The sequence below is a fragment of the Mesoplodon mirus genome, assembly GCF_964341445.2.
Source record: "Mesoplodon mirus genome assembly, chromosome: 2".
In the NCBI taxonomy this organism is placed as follows: Eukaryota; Metazoa; Chordata; class Mammalia; order Artiodactyla; family Ziphiidae; genus Mesoplodon; species Mesoplodon mirus.
In genome coordinates, this window is record NC_138977.1 from 58,310,657 (window position 1) to 58,334,707 (window position 24,051).

At 47.0% G+C, this 24,051-nt stretch overlaps 1 protein-coding gene across 1 annotated transcript; it reads right to left on the bottom strand.

Annotated features, from left to right (window-relative positions):
• On the bottom strand, positions 1-23,570 carry NPFFR1 (neuropeptide FF receptor 1; the record flags this gene model as incomplete). Its single annotated transcript, XM_082642861.1, is given in 6 exon segments — positions 1-72; positions 74-209; positions 211-867; positions 3,017-3,116; positions 9,647-9,961; positions 23,039-23,570. Coding segments are annotated over 6 exon segments (1,812 nt in total).
• Between the last annotated feature and the right edge of the window lie 481 nt (positions 23,571-24,051).

Sequence of the window (24,051 nt, forward strand, 5' to 3'; positions counted from 1 at the left end):
TCAAACGTCCCAGGCTAGTATGGTGAGGGGCGTATGAGAAAAGACGGGACCCTCGGCGGCCAAGCCAGGGGGGGGCCACGCGGCCACTGTGCAGCGGGAGGCGGCCGGGCCTGGGGGCCCCGCTGCTCGGGCCTGACTCGGAGGCTAGGCCCGAGTCGCTGGGCTGCACCTCCACGAAGACCCGCGTGCGCAGGAGCCCGCTGGGACGCCTCCCGGTGGCTCCCCCGCGGCGGCGGGCAGAGCTGGGCGCGGAAGGCGGCCTGGAAGCTGCGGCGGAAGTTCTCGTTGAAGTAGCCGTAGATGATGGGGTTGGCGCTGCTGTTGAAGAAGGCCAGCCAGTGGGCTAAGGGGAAGGCGTAGACGGTGACCAGGTGCAGCTGCGGCTCGCTCAGCTGCCCGTAGTCGATGAGCAGCAGCAGGGCCCAGAGAGGCAGCCAGGACAGCGTGAAGAACAGCGCCACCATGACCAGCATGTGCACCACCCGGGCCCTGCGCCGGGCGCCGCGGCCGCCCTCCCCGGCCGCCTCCTCGCCGGCGCGCGCGGGCCCCGGGGCCTTGCACAGCTTGCGGGCGATGCGCGCGTACATGACCACGATCAGCGCCAGCGGCGCCAGGTAGATGTGCGAGAAGAGCACGGCCGTGTAGACCCTGCGCATGCCCTTCTCGGGCCAGGCCTCCCAGCACGAGTAGAGCGGGTAGGAGCGGTTGCGGGCGTCCACCATGAAGTGGTGCTCCTCGCGCGTGACGGTCAGCGTGACGGCCGAGGGGCACATGATGAGCAGGGCCAGGGCCCAGATGACCACGATGGTGACCAGCGCCTTCCGCAGGGTCAGCTTCTCGCGGAAAGGGTGCACGATGCAGCGGAACCTGCGGCGACGGAGGAAAGAGAAGCGGGGGGTCTGGACGGGTCCCAGGGGTCCCAGTGGCCCCAGGGATGAAAGCCATCCCCGACTGAGGGTGGAGGGCTGGGAGCGGGGTAGGGGCACTCCACCTTCGGCGGCATCAAAGAAGGCTCAGATGTTAATTACGTTCGTTTGCAAGCAAACTGGTTTCTCACCTGTTGGGGAGTCAGCTCCTCGGCTGAGTAGCCACGCAACAAAGGCAAAAGGAGGGTTTTACAAGAGCTGAATCCTGTTTGTGCACTTTGGGGGATAAACATTAGCTGGCAGGTTGCAGAGCTATAAGTCCGCACATTCTGTCCTTGAGTAGGCCGATCGGGTAGGTGTCTTAGAGAAAACAATTTTTAGCTGTTTATGGCTTCTCCAGAAAATCTTGGGAGTTCAGGTGTAGAGTCTACGTGACAGGTTGTCCCTATGTCACCTTGGCCAGCGTCTTTCCAACAGTGCCTCCACAAAATTAGGACAGACCTGCACCATTTCCTCATTAGGATGTCTCAGCAGTGATTATTATTACACCCTTAATTTACATCTGAGGAAACTGGTATTCAGAGGTGATAAGTAACTGGCTCAAGGTCACACAGCTAGCAAGTAGCAAGGACCAGCCTTGAACCCAGATTTGTGTTGCTCCACTGTGCCATATAAACCTGCAGCTGTAAACCCTCACTGTGCATTAGAATCTCCTGAAGCATTTAAAAAAATACCTGTGCCCAGTTCTCCTGGTCGAAGATGCCAATCTAATTAGTCTAAGAAAGTCATGGGGCAGTTTAGGAGCTGAACCTAGACTAGAACACAGGCCTAGAGCTGACTCCCAGCCATGTTGCTCTTTCTACTTCAGCAAACTGTGTCCTGCTCTCCCCACTCCGCACCCTTTCCCCGGCCTGACAACACTTTCTACTTTTCCCACAGCCAGTCTCAAGCCTTGTTTTCTCAACCTACCTGACTCTGGCCTACTGGTCTCATAGCATCACATACTTAAGGAATTGCCAGAGAACAAATAATTTTTAAAGCACGTAGTACTGGCTGTAAGTGCAATAGCACTTAATGGATGGAGGGGAATCCTGGGGCAGACCAGGAAGGCTTCCTGGAGGAGACAGGAACTTGAAGAATACTCCAAACACTACTGGGAGACACTGCACACTCACCTATCGTTAACAATGACAACAAAATGAAGATCAGTGGAGGAGGACTTCCCCCACCATCAGTGGCCTTGCAGACAGGAACCCAGTTCTATCTCCCCAGCTGCCTACTTCACTGGGTCACAAAAGACTGGGTTTGATGAGGGCCAAAGTGGAGAGAGGATGAAGACACTAGATTCTAGAAAGGGTGGAGCTAGTAGGTGCCCATGTTGGGAAGAGGACAAGAAGGAGGGTGTGGGTGTAAGGAAGAAACAGAATAATATTAACTGCTGACATTTGGTCTCTGTGCCAGGTGGTGTGTATCAGCTTTACAAACAGAAGTTCACTGAAGCCTCCCAGCCACCCTGTAGGATATTTACCAATTTACAGATGAGAAAACTGGGACTCAGAGCAGTTAAGTGACTTAACCAAGCTCATGCAGCTAGGCAGCCCTCCAGCTTACCTGCCTGCCTCCCTTGCCCTGGGGGAAGTGCCTGGAGTGAACCCTTATTGAAAGGGCTCACTGAGAGGGAGGATGGAGAGGAGGACCTACTGCAGTTGGGTCAGATGTGTTGCCTGCAAAGAAAGCCTCCTTGGTCCCTGGCTCTATTCCATTAGCAGACCCATGCTTATCAGAGAATCTGATGGAATCTGAGGCAGAAAGACCAGAACTAGCTGGACATGGTGGAGATGGGGAATCAGGGACCAGCAAGGAGGCCTGCTGCTCAGGAAACAAGGACTGCCCCCAAGCTCCTCTTAGGGCCCAGGAATCCCTCTTAAACCTCCTCAGGAGCTGCCTCTGGGCCTTCCAGAAGGAGGTGGCAGTGTCCTCTGCAGTCCCCCAAGTCTAGAAGGCAGCCAGCCCCACAACCCTTCCCTCTGTGGCTCAGGATTCAGCCCCACTGACCACAGAGCAGCCTCGGCCTCCTGGCAGGCCCAGAAGTGGAGACAGCTGCTTGTCCTAGTGCCAGGCCCGGGATAACCAGACAGGAACCTTCTCACCTTTCCACGGCAATGGCCACCAGTGTGAAAACAGAAGCCGACACGGACATGCCCTGCACCAAGCCGCTCATCTTGCATGTGGCGTTGTCGAAGGGCCACCCTGCAATGACAGAAGCCACCAGAGTGAGAGATGCCTCATTCGCAGAGAGCCAAAGACCTCCGGCCATCGGGGCCAGTCCCCTCTGGCTTGCATCTTTCCTGCATGTCCTGCCAGGTCGTCATCCTGCCTCTGCTTACACACTTCCAGGAGTGAGGAACTGAGCAGCCAATACCACCGTGGACAGTCCTATTAGAGACAGTCTTTATACTGACCAGCGATTTCTCTCCATGAGCTTTAGATCCATCCAGCCCTGCCTGGCTTTCTGCTCCCATAGCCCTGTTCCAGGTTCTAGGCCAGTGGTTCTCAACCCTGGCTGCTCACTAGAATCAACGGAGAACTTGGAAAAGGACCAGTGCCCAGGCTCACACCAGACAACCGTATTCTCCAAATCTACCCAGGAGATTTGAGTGGCAGCCAAAGTTGAGAACCACTAGGACAGATCAAGCCTGACTGTCAGGTAGGGGGAGGTATAAGCAGCTCTAGCCCCTCCTACCTGATGTCCTCACTCTGATCCCCAAGCTTCTGCTTTCTCATGAGACCTGGGTCCCACCTGCTCTCAGGACTAGTAGCCAGGTCCACATCTTGGCTACCTGAGGCTGTGTGTTGGTAACTGCCTAGTGTTTCTGCCCCTCTAGGCCTGGGGGCAGGGCGGGGGGGGGCCCACCTTGTTCTTGTCTGTTGTGCCTGCAGACAGGAGTCATCTTCCAAGGCTGGGGTCTTCTTTCACCAACGTCCTTCCCCATGTTGATTTTCTGCCTGCACACTTACTAGATGCCAGGCACTGGCTCACTCAATCCTCACAGCAGGCCCATTATTCTCTCCTTTTTACAGATGTGAAACTGAGGGAGAGACTAATTGATTTACAGTCTCTTTGTCCCTAAATCACTATGTATTAGTGGTGAGAGTTTGGTCTGGGTGCCAGGGAGTTTAAATGTCATGGAAAGTCAATATCGCTGTAGAGAGCAGACTGATAAACTTATGAAAAAAATGTTCAAACCTCATTCATAATTTTAAAAATGCAAATGATATTTGCTGTGGAGAAATAGGAGCTCTCAGACATTGGTGGTGGGAATGAAAACCGATACAGTCCTTCTGGAGGGGAACTAGGCGATGCCTAACTTCTGCACTTATCTTTTGATCTGACAATCTCACTCTATCCTGAATATACACCTCTGATGACACAAAATACATATGCACAGAGTTATTCATTGTAGCATTGTTGTAACTGCAAAATATCAGAAACAATCTAAATGCCCATATAAAGAAGTTGTTGAATAAACTATGGTACATCTACACAGAAGAGTATTATACAGCTGTAAAAAAGAATAAGGAAGACCTCTATGAACTGATATGAAGAGGTTTTCAAGATATACTGCTAAATGCAAAAAGCACAGTGCAAAGAGTATCTATAGTATATTACCCTTCATGTAAGAAAGAAGGGGATATAGGAAAATATACACTTATCTGCTTATTTGTACAAAGGAAGTATAGGAAGGTAGATCAGAAAATAATGAGATTGGCTACCTATACAGGGAGGTGGTAAGAATGAGGAAGAATGGGGTAGTAGAGATGACAGAGGAGTGACCCTTCTCTGAGTATATCTTTTTGTATGGATCTGACTCTTTAGAATTATGGCAATGTTTCACATCTTCAAAAAATAAGTTAATTAACATCAGGATGTGGGGGAAACCCAAAGTGGGACACAAACAGTAACAAATGAACCTAAATGCATTACAAATGAATAAAATAACCACACTGAAGGGGAATGGGGAAGCAAGAAACTAACCTCAGTAACTTTGGAAAACAGTATTTTGACTGTACACTATAAGATTGCAAAAAGAACTATACATGTACACTATACTCTCATTAATAAATGTGTTCCTCACAAGGGTATGGGTTAGCAATACTGAATCTACCTTATGTGTATACCAAGATTGAACAAATAAGTAAATATATTGTGCATAAACAGACTTAGATTTCTCATTGTTAGAGAAAGAAGTTACAGGTGAGGAAAAGAGGAAAGTTAAAATGATCCTGTAATATTAGATTGGAATCAGAGGCATAATAGTTTTCAATATACGTACAGATGGATAGATATAGAGATAAAGATGCACATGTTAAGTATGTGTGTGTTAGCATGCATATATTTCCTAGCTCTGTCCCTCGAGAGGGCCTAGAAGCAATGAAACCCCAGTGCCAACGATCACATCCAGTGCCAAGGTCTTGGTTTCTAAATGCCATTCTCCAATATAAGGAACCAGACCTTCTTAGAGAAATTGTTGATTGATTCCAGGGCTGGAGCAGGGAACATACAAGGTGAGCCTGGAACACTTTATGGTGCCAGAAAGTAAGGAAATACTAAAAAAAAATCCATGGTGGCATGTAAAAAGGACACAGGAGCCAAATTGAAAGAGCTCCCAATAGTCAAAACTGGGGGCAATTGAAGCAACAAAATAATGGTAAAACTGGGGTATAACCCATAGAGTAAAATAAATGTAGGGGGAATGATGTTAAGTAGAAGATCAACACTGAGGAAATATAACAGTAATAACTGTTGCAGGCAGGAACCATCCAAAGGATGCTTTTAGTGAGTAAAAGTATAGTGAGAAACAAGGCATTTGCATAGTCTCAAAGTATCTCCCTATGAGATACTTATTAATTATAAAGGGGAAAATGGTAGCTTTATAATGGAAAAATCTGGCAGACACCACATTAACCAAGCGATCAACATTAACACCACCATTAATACATATTGATAGTGTGTGCCTTATCAGTATGTCTTCTGTAGTATTCTCATCAAATATGCATAAACGAAATCGAATTGTAATAAAACATAAGGCAAACCCAAGTTTCTGGGGTTTCTGCAGAATAACTGATCAGTATTCTTCAAACATGTCAAGGTCAGGAAAGTCGAGAACCAAGGAACAGTCACAGGTTGGAGAAAACAAACAAACAAAAAACAGATACAATGTATAGCCCTCGGTTGGATCCTGGACTAGAAAAGGACTCCAGGGGACTCCTTTGTGGGGAAAGGAGTGAAATTCAAATAAAGTATGCAGATTAGTTAATAGTATTGTATCAATGCTAATTTCCAGGTTTCAATCATTATACTATGGTTATTTAGGATATTAACATTAAGGGCAGTTAGAATGGGCATCATCAGAAAATCTAACAAACAACAAATGCTGGAGAGAGTTTGGAGAAAAGGGAACCCTCTTGCACTATTGGTGGGAATGTAAATTGATACAGCCACTATGGAGAACAGTATGGAGGTTCCTTAAAAAACTAAAAATAGAACTACCATATGACCCAGCAATCCCACTACTGGGTATATACCCAGAGAAAGCCATAATCCAAAATGACACATGCACCCCAGGGCTTCCCTGGTGGAGCAGTGGTTAAGAATCCATCTGCTAATGCAGGGGACACGGGTTCGAGCCCTGGTCCGGGAAGATCCCACATGTCGTGGAGCAACGAAGCCCGTGCACCACAACTACTGAGCCTTCCCTCTAGAGCCCGCGAGCCACAACTACTGAAGCCTTCGTGCCTAGAGCCCATGCTCCTCAACAAGAAGCCACTGCAATGAGAAGCCTGCACACCACAATGAAGAGTAGCCCCCGCTCGCCACAACTAGGGAAAGCCAGTGCGAAGCAACAAAGACCCAACACAGCCAAAAATTAATTAATTAATTATTTTAAAAAAGACACATGCACCCCAATGTTCATTGCAGCACTATTTACAATAGCCAGGTCATGGAAGCAACCTGTGTCCATCAACAGAGGAATGGATAAAGAAGATGTAGTACATATATACAATGGGATATTACTCAGCCATAAAAAGGAATGAAATTGGGTCATTTGTACAAACGTGGATGGACCTAGAGACTGTCATACAGATGAAGTAAGTCAGAAAGAGAAAAACAAATATCGTATATTAATGCATATATGTGGAATCTAGAAAAATGGTACAGATGAACCAGTTTGCAAGGCAGAAATAGAGACACAGATGTAGAGAACAAATGTATGGACACCAAGCAAGGAAAGCAGGGGGTGGGGGGCGGGCGGTGGGATGAATTCGGAGGTTGGGATTGACATATATACACTAATATGTATAAAATAGATAACTAATAAGAACCTGCTGTATAAAAAATAAATAAAATAAATTTAAAAGAAATAAAAGCTTAATCTCCTCCAGAAAAAAAAAATATAACATTAAGGGAAGGTAGGTGAAGAGTATACAGGAACACTCTACCATTTTTGCAACTTTTCAGTACATCTATCTAAAGTTATTTCAAAATAGAAAGTAAAAGCAAGCAAAACAAAACACACCCAGATTCAAAAGGCTACATACTGTATGATTCCATTTATATAATATTCTTGCAAAGACAAAAGGATATTTTCTGTCCCTACAGGAAAACAGACCAATGGTGCCAGGGAGCAGAGGGAAGAAGCAACTGCAAAGGAACAAGGGGGAGTTGTGGGGGACAATGAAGTTGTTCTATATCTTGATTGTAACTACATGACTGTATATGTTTGTCAAAACTTGTGGAACTGTACACTAAAAAGAGTGGAGTTTTTGTATGTTAAATTATACCTTAACAAAAATATTTAAATGTAAAACATGCACACATGTACAATGCACATTTTGTAAGAATGCATGCAAATCACAAACATTACATTTAATAGAGTGTTTGCCTATCAGTGGGGGAGGGGGTTTGGAGTGGGGTAAGGGTACAGAAGGGAATGAATAAAGATACACAAGGGGCTTCCCAACACAGTGAAGTCACATAGTGCCAGGAACAGTGGATGCGAATAATTCAACACTCTGCACCTGAATTCAAAAAACAGAAACAAAAACAAAGAAAGAAAAGCTATGTGAAGTTTTCTTTCCTTGCAGAAGATTCTATTAGAAACAACGTAAATACCCATCAAAAAGAGATTGGTTAAATAAATTGTAGTATATCTATACAATGGAATTCTAAACAGTTGTAAAAAAAAGAATAAAAACCTCTTTCATTTATTAGTATGGAGTAACTTACTCTATGTAAGTTAATTGTAATGAACCCTATTTACAAATTACATGCTACATTTTTAAGCAGGAAAAAAGTAAAGGTGCAGAACTGACTGGTTAGAAAGTTAGCATTTCCTTAATTTGCTTATACTTATATAAAATATTTTTGGAAAGTGCTTGTACTTACACAAAATATTTTGGGGAAGAGATACAAGACACGGGCAGCATCGGTTGCCTCCCAGGAGAGAGCTGGAAGGCCAAAGCACAGGGGTGGAAGGAACACTTTTCACTGCATACCTTTTGTTAGCTTTTGACCATTGAACCATGTGAATGTGTTGTCAATTTAAACAATTTTTTTAATTTACACATGTGAAAAGGACCAGCAGACACCACCTTAACCCACTAGTGACCTCACCATATCATTGTTAACTGGTGTGTGTGTGTGTGCATGAGCCTGTATGTGTGTGCACCTCTGCGCGTGTGTGCATGCATGCCTATGTGTTTTGGGAAGAAGGATGCAGTTTCTGTTCAGCAGCCCTGAAAGAACCTGGGATTCAGCTGTGATCAAAGATCCCACCAGGCGCAGCCAGTACAGCTGAGGGGAAGCCGGCAGCCCAGGCTCCACTTTCTGGGTCCTGGAACCTACAGAAACACAGGCTGCTAGTCCTCCAGCCTCAAGTCAGCTAAGTCACTCCAAATGGGGCTGTCCACTTGAATCCTGAGTTCCTGGGAGCTCTGAGCTCAGAACCTGCAGGCGCAGACCTCTAGGGGTCTCCACAGCTCTGGAAACTTGTCCTTCCCACCAGTTAGTCTGTGGAGGCTTATTCTGAAGTAAGAAAGGCGAATCACAGGAGAGAGAATAGATGACGGTAGGATCCTTCTGATATTTGCAGGATGATAGGCAGGAATTTAGAGGTTGGGTGGTCTAGTTCTGCTTGAATCCCTTCTACAAAATCCCTGCTAAACAGCCAGCCAGTCCCTACTTAGACACTCCCAGTGACAGGGAGCCCAATACCTGTACGAGAGAACACTCTTTTGTTGGAAAACATCTCAAATAAGTTTTTAGGTCCTTATTCAGAGGAAACCTGCCTCCCTCCCACTTCTTCCCGCTGGTTCTAGTTCTGCCCAAGGGAGCTACCTGGGAGAGTAGGATTGAACAGTGTAGTGGTTAGAAATACAGATGTGTGAATGTGGGACTTGACACTTCGCTGTGTAAACTACAGACCTGCCCCTTAATCACTCTGAGCATCAGTTTTCTCATCCATACATTGGGGATAACAATAACGCATACTTCATTGGATTGTTGTGAGGATTAGTTAAGATCATGCAGGAAGAGTAAATCACACAATGCCTGGAACATAGAAAATGATTAATTCATTATATCTATTATTTCTAGTCTAATCCCTCAGCCACAAGGCTGTCTTGAGATTTTGAGACAGTGGCATCTCGGCCAAGAGACCAGTCCAGCCATGATTTCAGGGGTAGGGGTACTCCTGCTGCCTCTAGCGCTTCCAACTCACCCGTGATGAGGTTGTCCACAAGGGTGGTGGGCATGCAGAAAATGCCCACCAGCAGGTCGCTGACAGCCAGGTTGAGGATAAACATGTTGGTGACGGTGCGCATGTGCCGGTTCTTGAGCACAATGAAGCAGACCAGGGTGTTGCCCACCATGCAGAGGAGGAAGATGAGCACGTAGGCCACAATGAACATGGCAGCCACCAGGGAGGAGTGCTGATAGTAGGAGGAGAAGGTGAGGTTTGCAACAGGGTTGGCTTCGGCATCACTCCCATTCTGGCATGGGGGCCGGCTGCTGTTGGAAGGCTGGGAGGGCTCCCCTAGGAGCAAAGGAGCACACAGGTCAGGACCCTAGGCGAAGAAGAGGTGACTGACTTCTCACCGCTGGCAAGATCCTTCTGTGCTCCAAACCCTGCCCCTGCCCTAACACCCAGATCATGTACTCAACTCCAACTGCAACTGGATGCACTGATCCAAGGCTTCTACCCCACAGCCATTCAAACCCTGATCTCACACCTCCCACCCCGTCTTGTCCACCACTCATGTCATTTCCCAATGTTGGCTCTTCTGCATTTGCACACAATCCCCCTCTGCCCCATCTAGCCTCCATCCTTCTCTGCCCTGCTCTCTGCCCCAGAGGCTGACTTCTCAGGACCACATTACATCAGGACTATATGACCCAAGTTCCCTTGCCCTCTGGGTTGTTTGCTTTGTTGTTTGTTTATTGGCATATAGTGGATTTACAATGTTGGGTTAGTTTCTGCTGTACAGCAAAGTGAGTCAGTTATACGTATACATATATCCATTCTTTTTTTAGATTCTATTCCCTGCCCTCTGGTTTTTGACTGGGTTCAGCCAATGGGAGGCACTGAAAGAGCTTGAAGGAATGGAGGATAGAGGTCAGGGTATTCATCTCCTGACTCCATCCTTGCCTGGACCAGCTCTCCTGTGGGGCTGTCTTTATGGGCACAGCTCCTGCTGGGTGACTCCTCTCCCATGGCTCCAGCTCTTGCAGAGCCGCGGTGACACCGTTCCCTCTCTGCACTGACCGCTTCCTGTGACTGCCAGTCGCTGGGTGAGTCACCATCCCTGCTGGTTCTCTTGCCTTCCCCTGCCCACTGTAAAGTCTCTCTATTAAACGCTCTTCTGTTAAATCCTTTCTGAGTGCACCACTTGTTTTCTTCTGGGATTCTAACTATTAAACCCTCAAAATCTTTGATGCCCCTCCTCATCATCTCCACAGAACTTTAGTTGGGGAAGGCAAGAAGGCAGTAGAGGGAGAAAGAACGAAAGGGGACTCTGAACCAGGGCTGAGGATCAAAGAAGGCACACATTAAATTCTCCGGAAGACCATTCAAAGCCAAGGCCACCACCCATCCTTTACCTCCTCCCATGGTGGTATCAGCTGCCTCATTTGCACAGCATTTAACAAAGTGCTTCCGTGCCTATTATTTGATCTAACCCTCCCCATTACCCCATGAGGTAAACAGGTTAGGTATTAGCCCCATTTGAAATGGGAGAACTGGGATCAGAGGGGTTCCCAGACTCCCTCAAGGGGACATAGGAGTCTGCAACAGAGTTGGCACTGCTCTGTGTGTCTCTAATTCATCCCAGGCTTCAGTGTGTGTCTCTCTAGACACGTATGGAAGGGAGCGGCTGAGTGTCCAATCACAGCTCTTCTGGGAAGTCATTAGTTATGGTGACTCATGATGTCTTGTAAACTCTCCTCCTGCCTTCCTCTGGGACTGAATGTGGCCTGTTCTAGGAGATGAGGAGTCTTCAGGGGAATCTTCTGTTGCATCCAGAGCTCAGCCACTGGCCTGGAGGATGGCCAGAAGCTTGGGACCTGGAGGCTAGAAAGACCCTGGGGGAGCACAGGCCGATGACCTGGCACAGTGGGGGCCACAGGGACCAGCAGGTGCAGCGGGGCACTTAGGAGGGGGGTGGAGGGACTGCCGGTGGAGGGGGTGAAGCTGGAAGTTTTGGGTGCACAGTGAGAAGAGGAAATGATATTCCCCTGCTTAGGCCCTCCAAGGGCATCCAGTTGTACCCAAACATCTTTATTTTAATATGTCAAACATGTACAAGAGAGAATGTAATAGTGAATATATACAAGAGTATATAGTTTAATGAACCATGACAACAGAGAATAGTATAAAGAACCCCCATGTGTACATCATCCACCTTCAACAATTACCATCTCAAGGCCAATTTTGTTTCATCCATACCCACACCTCTCTTTGGATTATACTGAGGCATAATCACATCACTTCCTTTCATTCATAAATATTTCAGATTGTATCTCTAAAAATTAGGACTCAAGAAAAATCCATAACCCAGTATCATTATCACACCTAACAAAATTAACCATCATGTCACAATACTATCAATTATCCAGCATTCAAAATTCCCTCATTGTTACAGAATTTTTTAAATAATAGGTTTTTTTGAGTCAGGATCCAAACAAGGTTTCTGTTTCTATTCCGTATTATGTGGTGAACCACCCCCAAATCTAGTGACATGGCACTGTGGCTTAGTAATCTGAGTGGCCCTTCTGCAGGTCTCTCTCGGGATCACTCATGCAGCTGTGGTCATCTGATGGCTCAGCTGGGGCTGGCAGGTCCAAGATGACCTCCCTCACATGGCTGGTGGTTGATGCTATGGTGTCTTAGTTCTCCTCCATGTGCCCTCTCATTTTCCAAGAGGCTAGACTGGGCTTTTTCATGAGAGGCTAGCTTGGTGGTCTCAGGGTTCCAAGACAACAAGGGAAGAAGCCACAGGTTTCTTAAGATCTAAGCTCCAGAATTTTCGTATCATCACTTCTGCCACATTCTGTTGGCCAAGGCAAGTCACAATGTCAGCCCAGATTCAAGCCAAAGGAGAAACATTTTCTACCTCTTGATAGAAAGAGTGGCAACATTACATTGCAAAAGGGGTGTGAAGCAGGAATCGTGATTCATGGAGGTCTGTTATTGATATTCTTTTTTTTTTTTTGCGGTATGCAGGCCTCTCACCGCCATGGCCTCTCCCGCTGCGGAGCACAGGCTCCGGACGTGCAGGCTCAGAGGCCATGGCTCACGGGCCCAGCCGCTCCATGGCACATGGGATCCTCCCGGACCGGGGCACGAACCCATGTCCCCTGCATCGGCAGGCGAACTCTCAACCACTGCACCACCAGGGAAGCCCGGAGGTCTGTTATTGTAAAATCTATTGCCATCTCCACATTGCACTTGGTTAATGTGGCTCTTAAGTCTCTCTTAGTTTCTAGGTTTTCCCTCTGCTTCTTTTTGGCCCCCTGCAATTTATTTGTCATATAAATGTCTGGGTCATTTGTCTGTAGAATTTCTCACAGACTGGATTTTGCTGATTGTTCCCTCTTGATGTCATTTTTTTTTTCATCTTTATTTTTTATTTATTTTTTTGGTTTTATAACAAATTTAATCAGTTATACATATACATATGTTCCCATATCCCGTCCCTTTTGCGTCTCCCTCCCACCCTCCCTATCCCACCCCTCCAGGCGGTCACAAAGCACCGAGCTGATCTCCCTGTGCTATGCGGCTGCTTCCCACTAGCTATCTACCTTACGTTTGGTAGTGTATATATGTCCATGCCGCTCTTTCACTTTTGTCACAGCTTACCCTTCCCCCTCCCCATATCCTCAAGTCCATTCTCTAGTAGGTCTGTGTCTTTATTCCTGTCTTACCCCTATGTTCTTCATGACATTTTTTTTTCTTAAATTCCATATATATGTGTCAGCATACAGTATTTGTCTTTCTCTTTCTGACTTACTTCACTCTGTATGACAGACTCTAGGTCCATCCACCTCATTACAAATAGCTCAATTTCGTTTCTTTTTATGGCTGAGTAATATTCCATTGTATGTATGTGCCACATCTTCTTTACTCATTCATCCGATGATGGACACTTAGGTTGTTTCCATCTCCGGGCTATTGTAAATAGGGCTGCTATGAACATTTTGGTACATGTCTCTTTTTGAATTATGGTTTTCTCAGGGTATATGCCCAGTAGTGGGATTGCTGGGTCATATGGTAGTTCTATTTGTAGTTTTTTAAGGAACCTCCGTACCGTTCTCCATAGTGGCTGTACCAATTCACATTCCCACCAGCAGTGCAAGAGTGTTCCCTTTTTTCCACACCCTCTCCAGCATTTATTGTTTCTAGATTTTTTGATGATGGCCATTCTGACTGGTGTGAGATGATATCTCATTGTAGTTTTGATTTGCATTTCTCTAATGAGTAAAGATGTTGAGCATCCTTTCATGTGTTTGTTGGCAGTCTGTATATCTTCTGTGGAGAAATGTCTATTTAGGTCTTCTGCCCATTTTTGGATTGGGTTGTTTGTTTTTTTGTTATTGAGCTGCATGAGCTGCTTATAAATTTTGGAGATTAATCCTTTGTCAGTTGCTTCATTTGCAAATATTTTCTCCCATTCTGAGGGTTGTCTTTTGGTCTTGTTTATGGTTTCCTTTGCTGTGCAAAAGCTTTTAAGTTTCATTAGGTCCCATGTGTTTATTTTTGTCTTTATTTCCATTTCTCTAGGAGGTGGGTCCAAAAGGATCTTGCTGTGATTTATGTCATAGAGTGTTCTGCCTATGTTTTCCTCTAAGAGTTTGATAGTGTCTGGCCTTACATTTAGGTCTTTAATCCATTTTGAGCTTATTTTTGTGTATGGTGTTAGGGAGTGATCTAATCTCATACTTTTACATGTCCCTATCCAGTTTTCCCAGCACCACTTATTGAAGAGACTGTCCTTTCTCCACTGTACATTCCTGGCTCCTTTATCAAAGATAAGGTGACCATATGTCCGTGGGTTTATCTCTGGGCTTTCTATCCTGTTCCATTGATCTATCTTTCTGTTTTTGTGCCAGTACCATACTGTCTTGATTACTGTAGCTTTGTAGTATAGTCTGAAGTCAGGGAGCCTGATTCCTCCAGCTCCATTTTTCGTTCTCAAGATTGCTTTGGCTATTCAGGGTCTTTTGTATTTCCATACAAATTGTGAAATTTTTTGTTCTAGTTCTGGGAGGAATGCCATTGGTAGTTTGATAGGGATTGCATTGAATCTGTAGATTGCTTTGGGTAGTAGAGTCATTTTCACAATGTTGATTCTTCCAATCCAAGAACATGGTACATCTCTCCATCTATTTGTATCATCTTTAATTTCTTTCATCAGTGTCTTATAATTTTCTGCATACAGGTCTTTTGTCTCCTTAGGTAGGTTTATTCCTAGATATTTTATTCTTTTTGTTGCAATGGTAAATGGGAGTGTTTCCTTGATTTCACTTTCAGATTTTTCATCATTAGTATAAAGGAATGCCAGAGATTTCTGTGCATTAATTTTGTATCCTGCAACTTGACCAAATTCATTGATTAGCTCTAGTAGTTTTCTGGTAGCATCTTTAGGATTCTCTATGTATAGTATCATGTCATCTGCAAACAGTGACAGCTTTACTTCTTCTTTTCCGATTTGGATTCCTTTTATTTCCTTTTCTTCTCTGATTGCTGTGGCTAGAACTTCCAAAACTATGTTGAATAAGAGTGGTGAGAGTGGGCAACCTTGTCTTGTTCCTGATCTTAGTGGAAATGGTTTCAGTTTTTCACCATTGAGGACGATGCTGGCTGTGGGTTTGTCATATATGGCCTTTATTATGTTGAGGAAAGTTCCCTCTATGCCTACTTTCTGCAGGGCTTTTATCATAAATGGGTGTTGAATTTTGTCAAAAGCTTTCTCTGCATCTATTGAGATGATCATATGGTTTTTCTCCTTCAACTTGTTAATATGGTGTATCACATTGATTGATTTGCGTATATTGAAGAATCCTTGCATTCCTGGAATAAACCCCACTTGATCATGGTGTATGATCCTTTTAATGTGCTGTTGGATTCTGTTTGCTAGTATTTTGTTGAGGATTTTTGCGTCTATGTTCATCAGTGATATTGGCCTGTAGTTTTCTTTCTTTGTGACATCCTTGTCTGGTTTTGGTATCAAGGTGATGGTGGCCTCATAGAATGAGTTTGGGAGTGTTCCTCCCTCTGCTATATTTTGGAAGAGTTTGAGAAGGATAGGTGTTAGCTCTTCTCTAAATGCTTGATAGAATTCGCCTGTGAAGCCATCTGGTCCTGGGCTTTTGTTTGTTGGAAGATTTTTAATCACAGTTTCAATTTCAGTGCTTGTGATTGGTCTGTTCATATTTTCTATTTCTTCCTGATTCAGTCTTGGCAGGTTGTGCATTTCTACCTCTTGATGTCATTTTACACGTTCTACTCTCTGTCCCCTGCATTTCCTATAAATGATAATTAGATCTAGAGGCTTGATCTGATTATGTCTGATGGTCTCTCTCTGTCTCTCCTTTTTTTTTTTTTGGCCATGCGACTTGCAGAATCCTGGGCTGCAGCAGTGAAAGCCCGGAATCCTAACCAGTAGGCCACCTGGTGGTCTCTTTCTTAACGCTAAGGTTGATCAGTGGGCTTAGGTGATGTCAGCCTGATCCCTCCACTGTCAAGTTCCCCATTAGCTTTTCACCAATGTTTTCAGCAGGAGCCACTAACAATTATTGCCTAGACTCCTCATTGCATCTCGAATACAATCCAAACTCTTTACTGCATGGTCTGATTCCTGTTGTCATCACTGGCCTCACCCCCTGCTACTCTCCCCTTTGCCCTTTGTACTCTGGTCACCTCGTGATGCCTCCAACACATTCTTGCTCTTTCCAGTCTCAATGCCTTTATCTCTTTCTATTCCCTCTGTCTCTTCCCCTCCTTTAGCTTTCAATTAAACATTGTCTTCTCGGAGAAGCCTGTACCTGATTACTCTAATTTAGGTGCCCCATTATTATCTCTCACAGCATCCTGCTTATTTTCTTCAATCTGCCAATATTTTATTTGTTTCCATGTTTATTGGTTTTTTTCCTCCACCTTTGAAAGTCAGGTCCTGGAGAGCAGGGATCTTCACTCTTTCATTGGTGATCATATCCCCAGCATCTCGTCAGGGCCTGACAATTGTAAATGCTTTACTAAATGGTTGTTGAATGGATAAATATTTGTATGAGGAGAAAAAGGAAGGAAAGACAAATCCTGACATCAGGTGACAGGGTCCTGCTCAAGCCTGGCATTTCTGGTGTTGGAAGGCCTTCTCCAGGGTCCTCTGGAAAGAACCCCCATCAAAGAGTCTTCTGGGAGCCTCCCCAGATAGCTCACCCTTGCTGAGCCTCAAAATCAACCCGCATGACTTGGGGAAATCTGTGGGTGTGGATGGGTAGAGGAAATTGCCAGAACCTGCCCAGCTAAACTCTAGTCTGCCTGTTTCCCCCACTGCCTTTCATCTGGCCCTGAGAAGTGTCTGGGCGCAACCCTGCCCATCCCTGGGCCCTCGGCTGAGCCTGAGCATCAATCTCTATACTTAGGCCAGTTTCCGGCATTTATTCTCAAGGAGGAAAAACTGCTTCCTATTCCTGGCAACTCCCCTGGCCTGTGGTGAGATGGGTTGGAGGCAGGCAGGCCTCCCACCTGACCTGGGCCCCAAGCCAGCAGCCGGAGACCTCACTAACACCTGGACTCGTCCTTCCTGGGATCTGCCTGGTGCCCTTGCGGATACACTACAGCCTGTGAAAATTTCACCCACTGAACCCAGTTGAGCCATTCCTCTACTCGGGGAGCTTCCTGGAGGTCTCGGGGTATAATAATGGTTATCTCCAGGGCATTCTGATGATCTGAGAGATCCAGCTGTGAGCCACTGAAAGTCTGGGGCCAGAGAGAAGATGGGGGTGCACTGGTTCTCAGTGTGTGGTCCCCAGGCAGCAGCAGCAGCTTCACCTGGAACTTGCTAGAAATGCAGATTCTCAGGAATCACCCCCAATCTAGGGAACCAGAAACCCCAGGGAACCAGAAACCAGGTATCTCTGTTTTAACACATCCTCCAGGTGATTCTGATGGACACTCCAGTCTGGGAGCCACAGATAAAGGAGTTGGACCAAAGACCCTGAAGGTAGTGGATGCACACAGACTGGGAAATCCCAGCTCTCCTTCCCGGTGACTTCAGGCAATAGATGGAATATCTGTGTCCCCTCAAAATTCATATGCTATAAACTTTTCCCCAGTGTGATGGTATTTGGAAGTAGGGCCTTTGGGAGGTATAGTTGACCCTTGAACAACACATGGGGTGGTTAGGGGCTCGGACCCCTGTGCAGTCAAAAATCCGAATATAACTTTACAGTCAGCCCTCCGTATCTGTGGATCCACATCCATGGATTCAACGAGCCACACATGGTTCAGTACTGTAGTATGCATCTACTGAAAAAAAAAATCTGGGTATAAGTGGACCAACGCAGTTCAGACCCATGTTTTTCAAGGGTCAACTGTAATTAGGTTATGAGGGAAAGCTCTCATGAATGGGATTAGCGCCTTTATAAAAGAGACCTCAGAGAGTTCCCTTGCCCCTTCCACCACCTGAGGACACAGGGATCCCGTGTGTGAACTAAGAAGCGGGTCCTCACCAGACACTGGATTGGCACCTTGATCTTGGACTTCCCAACCTCCAGAACTGTAAGAAGTAAATTTCAGTTGTTTATAAGCCACCCAGTCTATAGTATTTTGTTATAGCAGCCCAAGCTGACTAAGACACCTCCTCATCTATGTGGGAGCTTATTGTTCTCAGCTTTAAAGTGGAAACACACAATTCCTGGCTATGACCTCGGGTAAGTCATCACCTCTCTGGAAACCAAAGTCTTCACTGGCAAAATGGAGATAAGCTCACACTTACTGAAAAGAGTGAGAAAACGTATGAAGAGAACTCGGCAAAATGTGGGGCACATGGCACTCAATACGTGTTAGCCCAGCAGCAGCCCTGCTGACAGTATTAAACTGCACAATGAATCTGAGCATGATATTTTTATAATACTTTTAGTGTGGGCCTCCCTGCAAAGCCTGAAAGATAAATCAACACCAAAATGAAGTTCCTGAGCACAGAATCCATCTGTGTACTCCTTTGGGTTCACAGCTCTCTCATTAATACCTTCATCGTTATAGCCACCTGCTTGTCTGCCCTGGTACCACCACCTGGGAGCTCAGCCCCAGACTAGAGACCTGGGTTCACCATTCAGCACCCACTTCCCAAGAGCCTCCTGGGTGAACACAGCCTGGGCCGTGAGCCACAGAAGAACATAACACAGTACAAATGACTAATGAATACATGAGACAAAAAAGTTCGTTTGTAATCAAAGAAATGCAATTTTAAAAGAACACAGGGGTAAGCTTTCCATCAATCATATTCACAGAGAGGAAAAGCGCTCAGTGATGCCAGAGGGTGGCTGTGCACTGCGGGGCGTAGGAGAGACACACATCAGCTCAGGCTTTGCAACTGGGGCACATCCATTCAGCACCCTGACACCAGACCCACACCCGGAGCCAGGCATTCCACTTCTAGGGGTTTACCTAAGGAATAGAACAAGTTCTGATGGTGTGAGGGAAAATACTGGCCAAGGTTGAAATGCTTACAAAATAGTATGTACATGCATTATAAACTGTATTCCGTATAAAAGTGTGTGTGTCATTCCAAAAAAAAATGGCAAAAAATAAACAAAAAAACCGCTAACAGTGTATATTCACAGCGGGTGTTTTAAGTGACTCTTATTTTCCTTTTCACTAACCTGAGTTTTAACCCTTCTAATCAGAAGGAAACTCTGATAAATATGATTAAAATACTCACTACTTCAGTGGTTCTCAACTCTGACAGTGTCTCTGGCAGCATTTCTGGGGGCACGGAAAAGCAGAACCCCCCTGGACTTCCAAGAAGCTTCTGTGTCCCGTGCCTGAGGGACACCAGCTAGCTTGCTCCTCTCCCCTCCTCTCTCCAGTGACCTTCCCCCGCATGGGCCACTTCCCCACAAGTCACCCACTGCCAGGCAGTGTGAGCAGACATCCTCCCAGCCTCTGGCCTCCCTCAGCCATGGCGCTCCCAGGCCGGGCAGGCAGCTGTGGAGGCTTCCAGGGGCTCTGAGGATGCCGCTAGACTGGGGTTGGGCTGGGAGTGGGGTGGGGACTGCTGTCCTCTGCCGTCTCACTGCACAGCATACCATGCAGCCAAGGCCCAGGGTGGAAGGCCTGAGGGGGACTACTGCCCACTGACCCCAGCAGCTCTGCAGGAGGCTGGGCAGACTGCGGTGACTGTCTGCAAGCCCTCAGAGACCATCCAGATCCTATTTTGGGGCAAGCCACCCAAGAATACCTCCTTCTGCCCTCCAGTCAGTAATCCGGCCAGTCCGTGACCCTTGCTCAGTGAGACCTGGTAAGCACACAGCTTCCAGGCCAACTCTGAGTGACAGAAGGTTCTTCCTGTTGTTGAGTTGAGTTGTCTTACTGTAACTTGTCCCCACCTGCCCCAGTTCTGCTCCCTGGAGCCACACAGAACAAGAATGGGCACCTGTCCCCAAGGTCATCCCCCTCTCCCTGCCTTTTTTCCCCACCCTGAACATCTCAGTGTCTCTTCAGCAAGCATGATTCTAGACCCATCTCACTGTCAATCCATTTTGATCTCTCCAGAAACTTTCCTCAAGATTACAAGCCAGATCTCCCCTATATGAAATGTATGCAATTGATTTTGGGGGGGACCTAAATTCAGGACTTTGCATTTCACTTCCATTTACATTTCACTTTCTTGGTTTTGATCCAGCATTCCAGAATGTTAAGCTACCCTTCATTTAAATCTTGAACTGTTGCCGTGTGGGTGTCATGGCTCTTATCCACAGATTTGATGAGCATGCCTTTTATTTTCCCTCTAAATTATTTAATGTCATGTCAAGGTCAGAGTCCGAGGGACCTCTAAGCTGCATTAAAGTCTTAATGAAAGCCCCGCCATCAGTCCTCCGGCCCCCTTCCCGCAACTCTCCATCAGTTCACAGGGCTCTCATGAGAGAACTTAGCAGGGTCCTGCTGATATCTCGTAATTCATCTTTCTACCTCTTGGAAACCCAGTCTGAAAGAGGAAATGTGGTAGGTTTAGCCTGATCTGTTCTTAGTGAGCATGAATATGTTCCTAATGACCACTACATTATTTTCTTTCTTTTTGAAAAAGATTGTTTTGTTTTTATAAAAAAAAAATGTGCTTACTAGAAAGCAGTTCTGAGCACGACAAAAGAAGAGAGTAAAATAAACATCCCTGAAATTTCTCACCCACAGATGACCCTCATGGCCGACGCGTTTGTGATGCTCCCAGCCACATCCCAAAGATTCTGGCCGGGTGGACAGTTCCCTGCACTTCCAGTACCTCATCAAGCCTGCACCAGGGCTCTCTCTGGTTTGCTTTCTTTGAAGCCCCAAACGGGAACAATCTAGAAGTGTGGGAGTACAGCCAGTGGAGAGGAACAAACAGCAGTCAGTCAGCTCCCCATCTTGCGTGGCGAAAATCTCAGGTGCATTCGGCACTTTTCTCAGAAGGCGACCAGAGAGAGAGAGCCCTACTGGCCCATAGCTGAACCCAGCTTGTCCACACACCTGGTTCTGGTTCTTGCCTTTTCTCCCTTTCCCATCTTACTCTCCTGACCTCTGCTTCCAGGCATAAACTCTCTTAGGGTATGCTTTCAGAAGCATGAGCACCCAAAGATGTTAGTGACCATCTCTTTGCATATACTTTACATATACATCCAATAATAAGCCTATGTAAATTTGCATAAAGGGGATCATACTAAACATGTGTTCTAAAACCTGCCTTTTAAAAAATTACTCACAGTAGGCAGTAAACATATTTTCGTGCCAGTAAATAAAATCCTAAACATAATTCTTAATGTCTATACGGCATGCCATTGCAAGTGTTCTCATCGTTTAATTTATGGACATCTGCATGATTCCCAATTTTGCAGTGTGATGAAAATGCTTGGGCACATATCTTTGCAAGCGTACAGGATGGCATCCTTTGAAAAAAATTCTTAGATGTGTGATTGCTTTATTGTCTCCTAAGTGTTCACTATATGTTTGATAATTTATTCTGGAATTTTAATAGAGGTCAAGATTAATCTGAGCAGTTTAGGGTTTTTTTTAAATCTACCTTTCCTTCCTTTCTGAAAATCAGGACATCTGCCCATCTTCAGTTTTCTGGCACTTCCTTCATTCTCTGACATTTCCTCTAAGGCAATAATTACATCTGCAAATGGCTCCAGGTCCCTGGGATGTCATTTGTCTGGGCTTGGATTGTATGTGGCTTGACGCCTTATCCAATCACCTATCTTGGGCTTCAATTTCCTCCTTCCACCATTTGAAGTAAAATTGCCTGTGCCCTGCGCTGGTTGCTCTCCCTGGTGCGTAAAGGTTACGAGCACCACATGCCCAAGCCCCGAGCAGGTTCATTTGCTATCCTTACGTAGACTTTGAAAGCTCTTTGCTCTGTCTTCACCAGTTTTCCTTGGCTTCCGTTCACTGACACTTTGGTTCTGCATTTCTCATTGTATCTTGTGTGTGTGCACTTTTCAACCCTAACTCACTGGAAAGCTACAAGTGCAGCTGCACATGATGTCCTGTAAAACTCCCTTTTCTCTCTTGCCAGCAGTGTTTGCAATGCCTTGCTTGGCATTTCTGGGTTTTATTACCTCCTGGAGCAGCCTTCTTTTACAGGTATGATTTTGTTCAACACATCTTGTATTATTTTACCCTCACAGCCACTCTGTGAAGCCAGCTGAATGTAAGTTTCTCCGTTAAAGAGATGGGTAACCAGTAGCACAGAGAGGTTTAAGCAAAACCCCAAAGACACCCAGCAAGCCAGTGGACCAGCCCTCAGTCCTCCAGTTTCTTTGCCCAAATATGGTTTCCCTTCCTACACTGGCTGAGAGGGGCGTCTGGACCCCCACCTGGTAAGGCTGGAGGAAGCAGCCTTATGCCTGGGGTCCCTATCCCTTAAAGTCCTGGAGGTCAGGTCCATAGTTCCCTCTCTTTTCTCCCAGGGAGGGAAATTCTGCATTGAGGAGATCTTGTGTAGAATTCCATCTCTGTGACTTTGCCTGCTGGAAGGGATGGCAATTACTCTAAAGCTAATAGGTAAGCTGTCCTCTGCCAGTTTCAAAGGATCCCCTGCCCAGGCAGGAGGGAGCGTCCTATGCACACAGGGACAGAGGCTTCCAGGTCTTTTCCCCCCTCCCTCTCTCTCTCAGTTTCTCACACATACATATTCACGCACACACACTACAGAGCCCTCCAGGTCTTTCTCTCTCTCCCTCTCTCAGTGTGTGTCTGTCTGTCACACACACACATACACACAGTGTCACAGTGTTGGGCTCTGGACAGCCCCCATCAGACTCCCCAGTCCCCTTCCTCTCTCTTGGCTCACTGCTCCTTAGTCGGTACCCACCCACCCCCAGCCCCAGCCCCAGCCCCAGCCCCGGGGTCACTCACCCTCCATGCTGCCCACTCCAGCCCGCTCTGGGACAGTCAACGACGGAGGGAGGCAGCGGGCCCCTGTGAGCCAGCAGGGGACCGCGGGTCTCCGGCGCTGGGCTGCTGGCGCGCGCCCCAGCCTCTGCGCTTGGCGGTTCTGGTCCAGGGCCCGGCGGAAGGGGACGGAGGGGCGTGCACTCGCAGGCCCCAGCCCTGCGCGGGGTCTCGCTCCCCCTGCCGCCCGGAGGCGGCCGGGCAGCGGCCGGGGCTGAAGGCTCCCGAGCAGCGCAGCTACCCTCCCGGCTCTGTTGCCCGCTGCCCGCTGCCCGCTGCCCGCTGCCGCCCTCCCCGTCCAGAGGGAGGGGGCTCGCGCCGCGCCGTCGCCATGGTACCCGGCACACGTTTGCCTGCGCAGCGCCCCCTGCCCGCAGCATCCGTCCGAGCCTGGGCGCCCGGGGTCGCCTCCCAGATGTGACTCCCTCCGCAGGGACGGAGCACCCCTCCAAAGTAGAGGACAACCCACTGACCACTGCAGCCCTGGCCGCGACATCCGATAACTCTGTGTCCCTCTCCCCGTGACTCCCATCCCAGCGCCACTCCTCGTCCTCGTCTCACTCCAGCCTCACCCCCAGCCACCCAGCCTAGTGTCCAGGACCCTGAGGCCCTCCTGAGAAGGGGATGGAGGCAGCTGTGATATACAGGAAGGCAAGGAGAGCAGGGACAATGTGTCAGTAGATGACCACTGACTCTGGAATTAACTGGCGCTCACCAGATGTCTACCCTTGGGCAAGTGTCTTACCTGCACCTGAGCCTCAGTTTCTGCATTTGTGAAATGACTTTGAGGGAAGTAAATGAGATGACATCAAAGTTTCTGCCCAGCATGTAGTAGATGCCCAACAAATGGTCCGTTGAGGTGGGTAGGAGGCCATCTCCCTCCCACCATTCCAGTCCCTGTCAGGCACCACCATAGACTTTTGTCATATGAATGATGATCCCAGGTTCCAGGCAGATGGAAGAGAGTGAACGTCCCA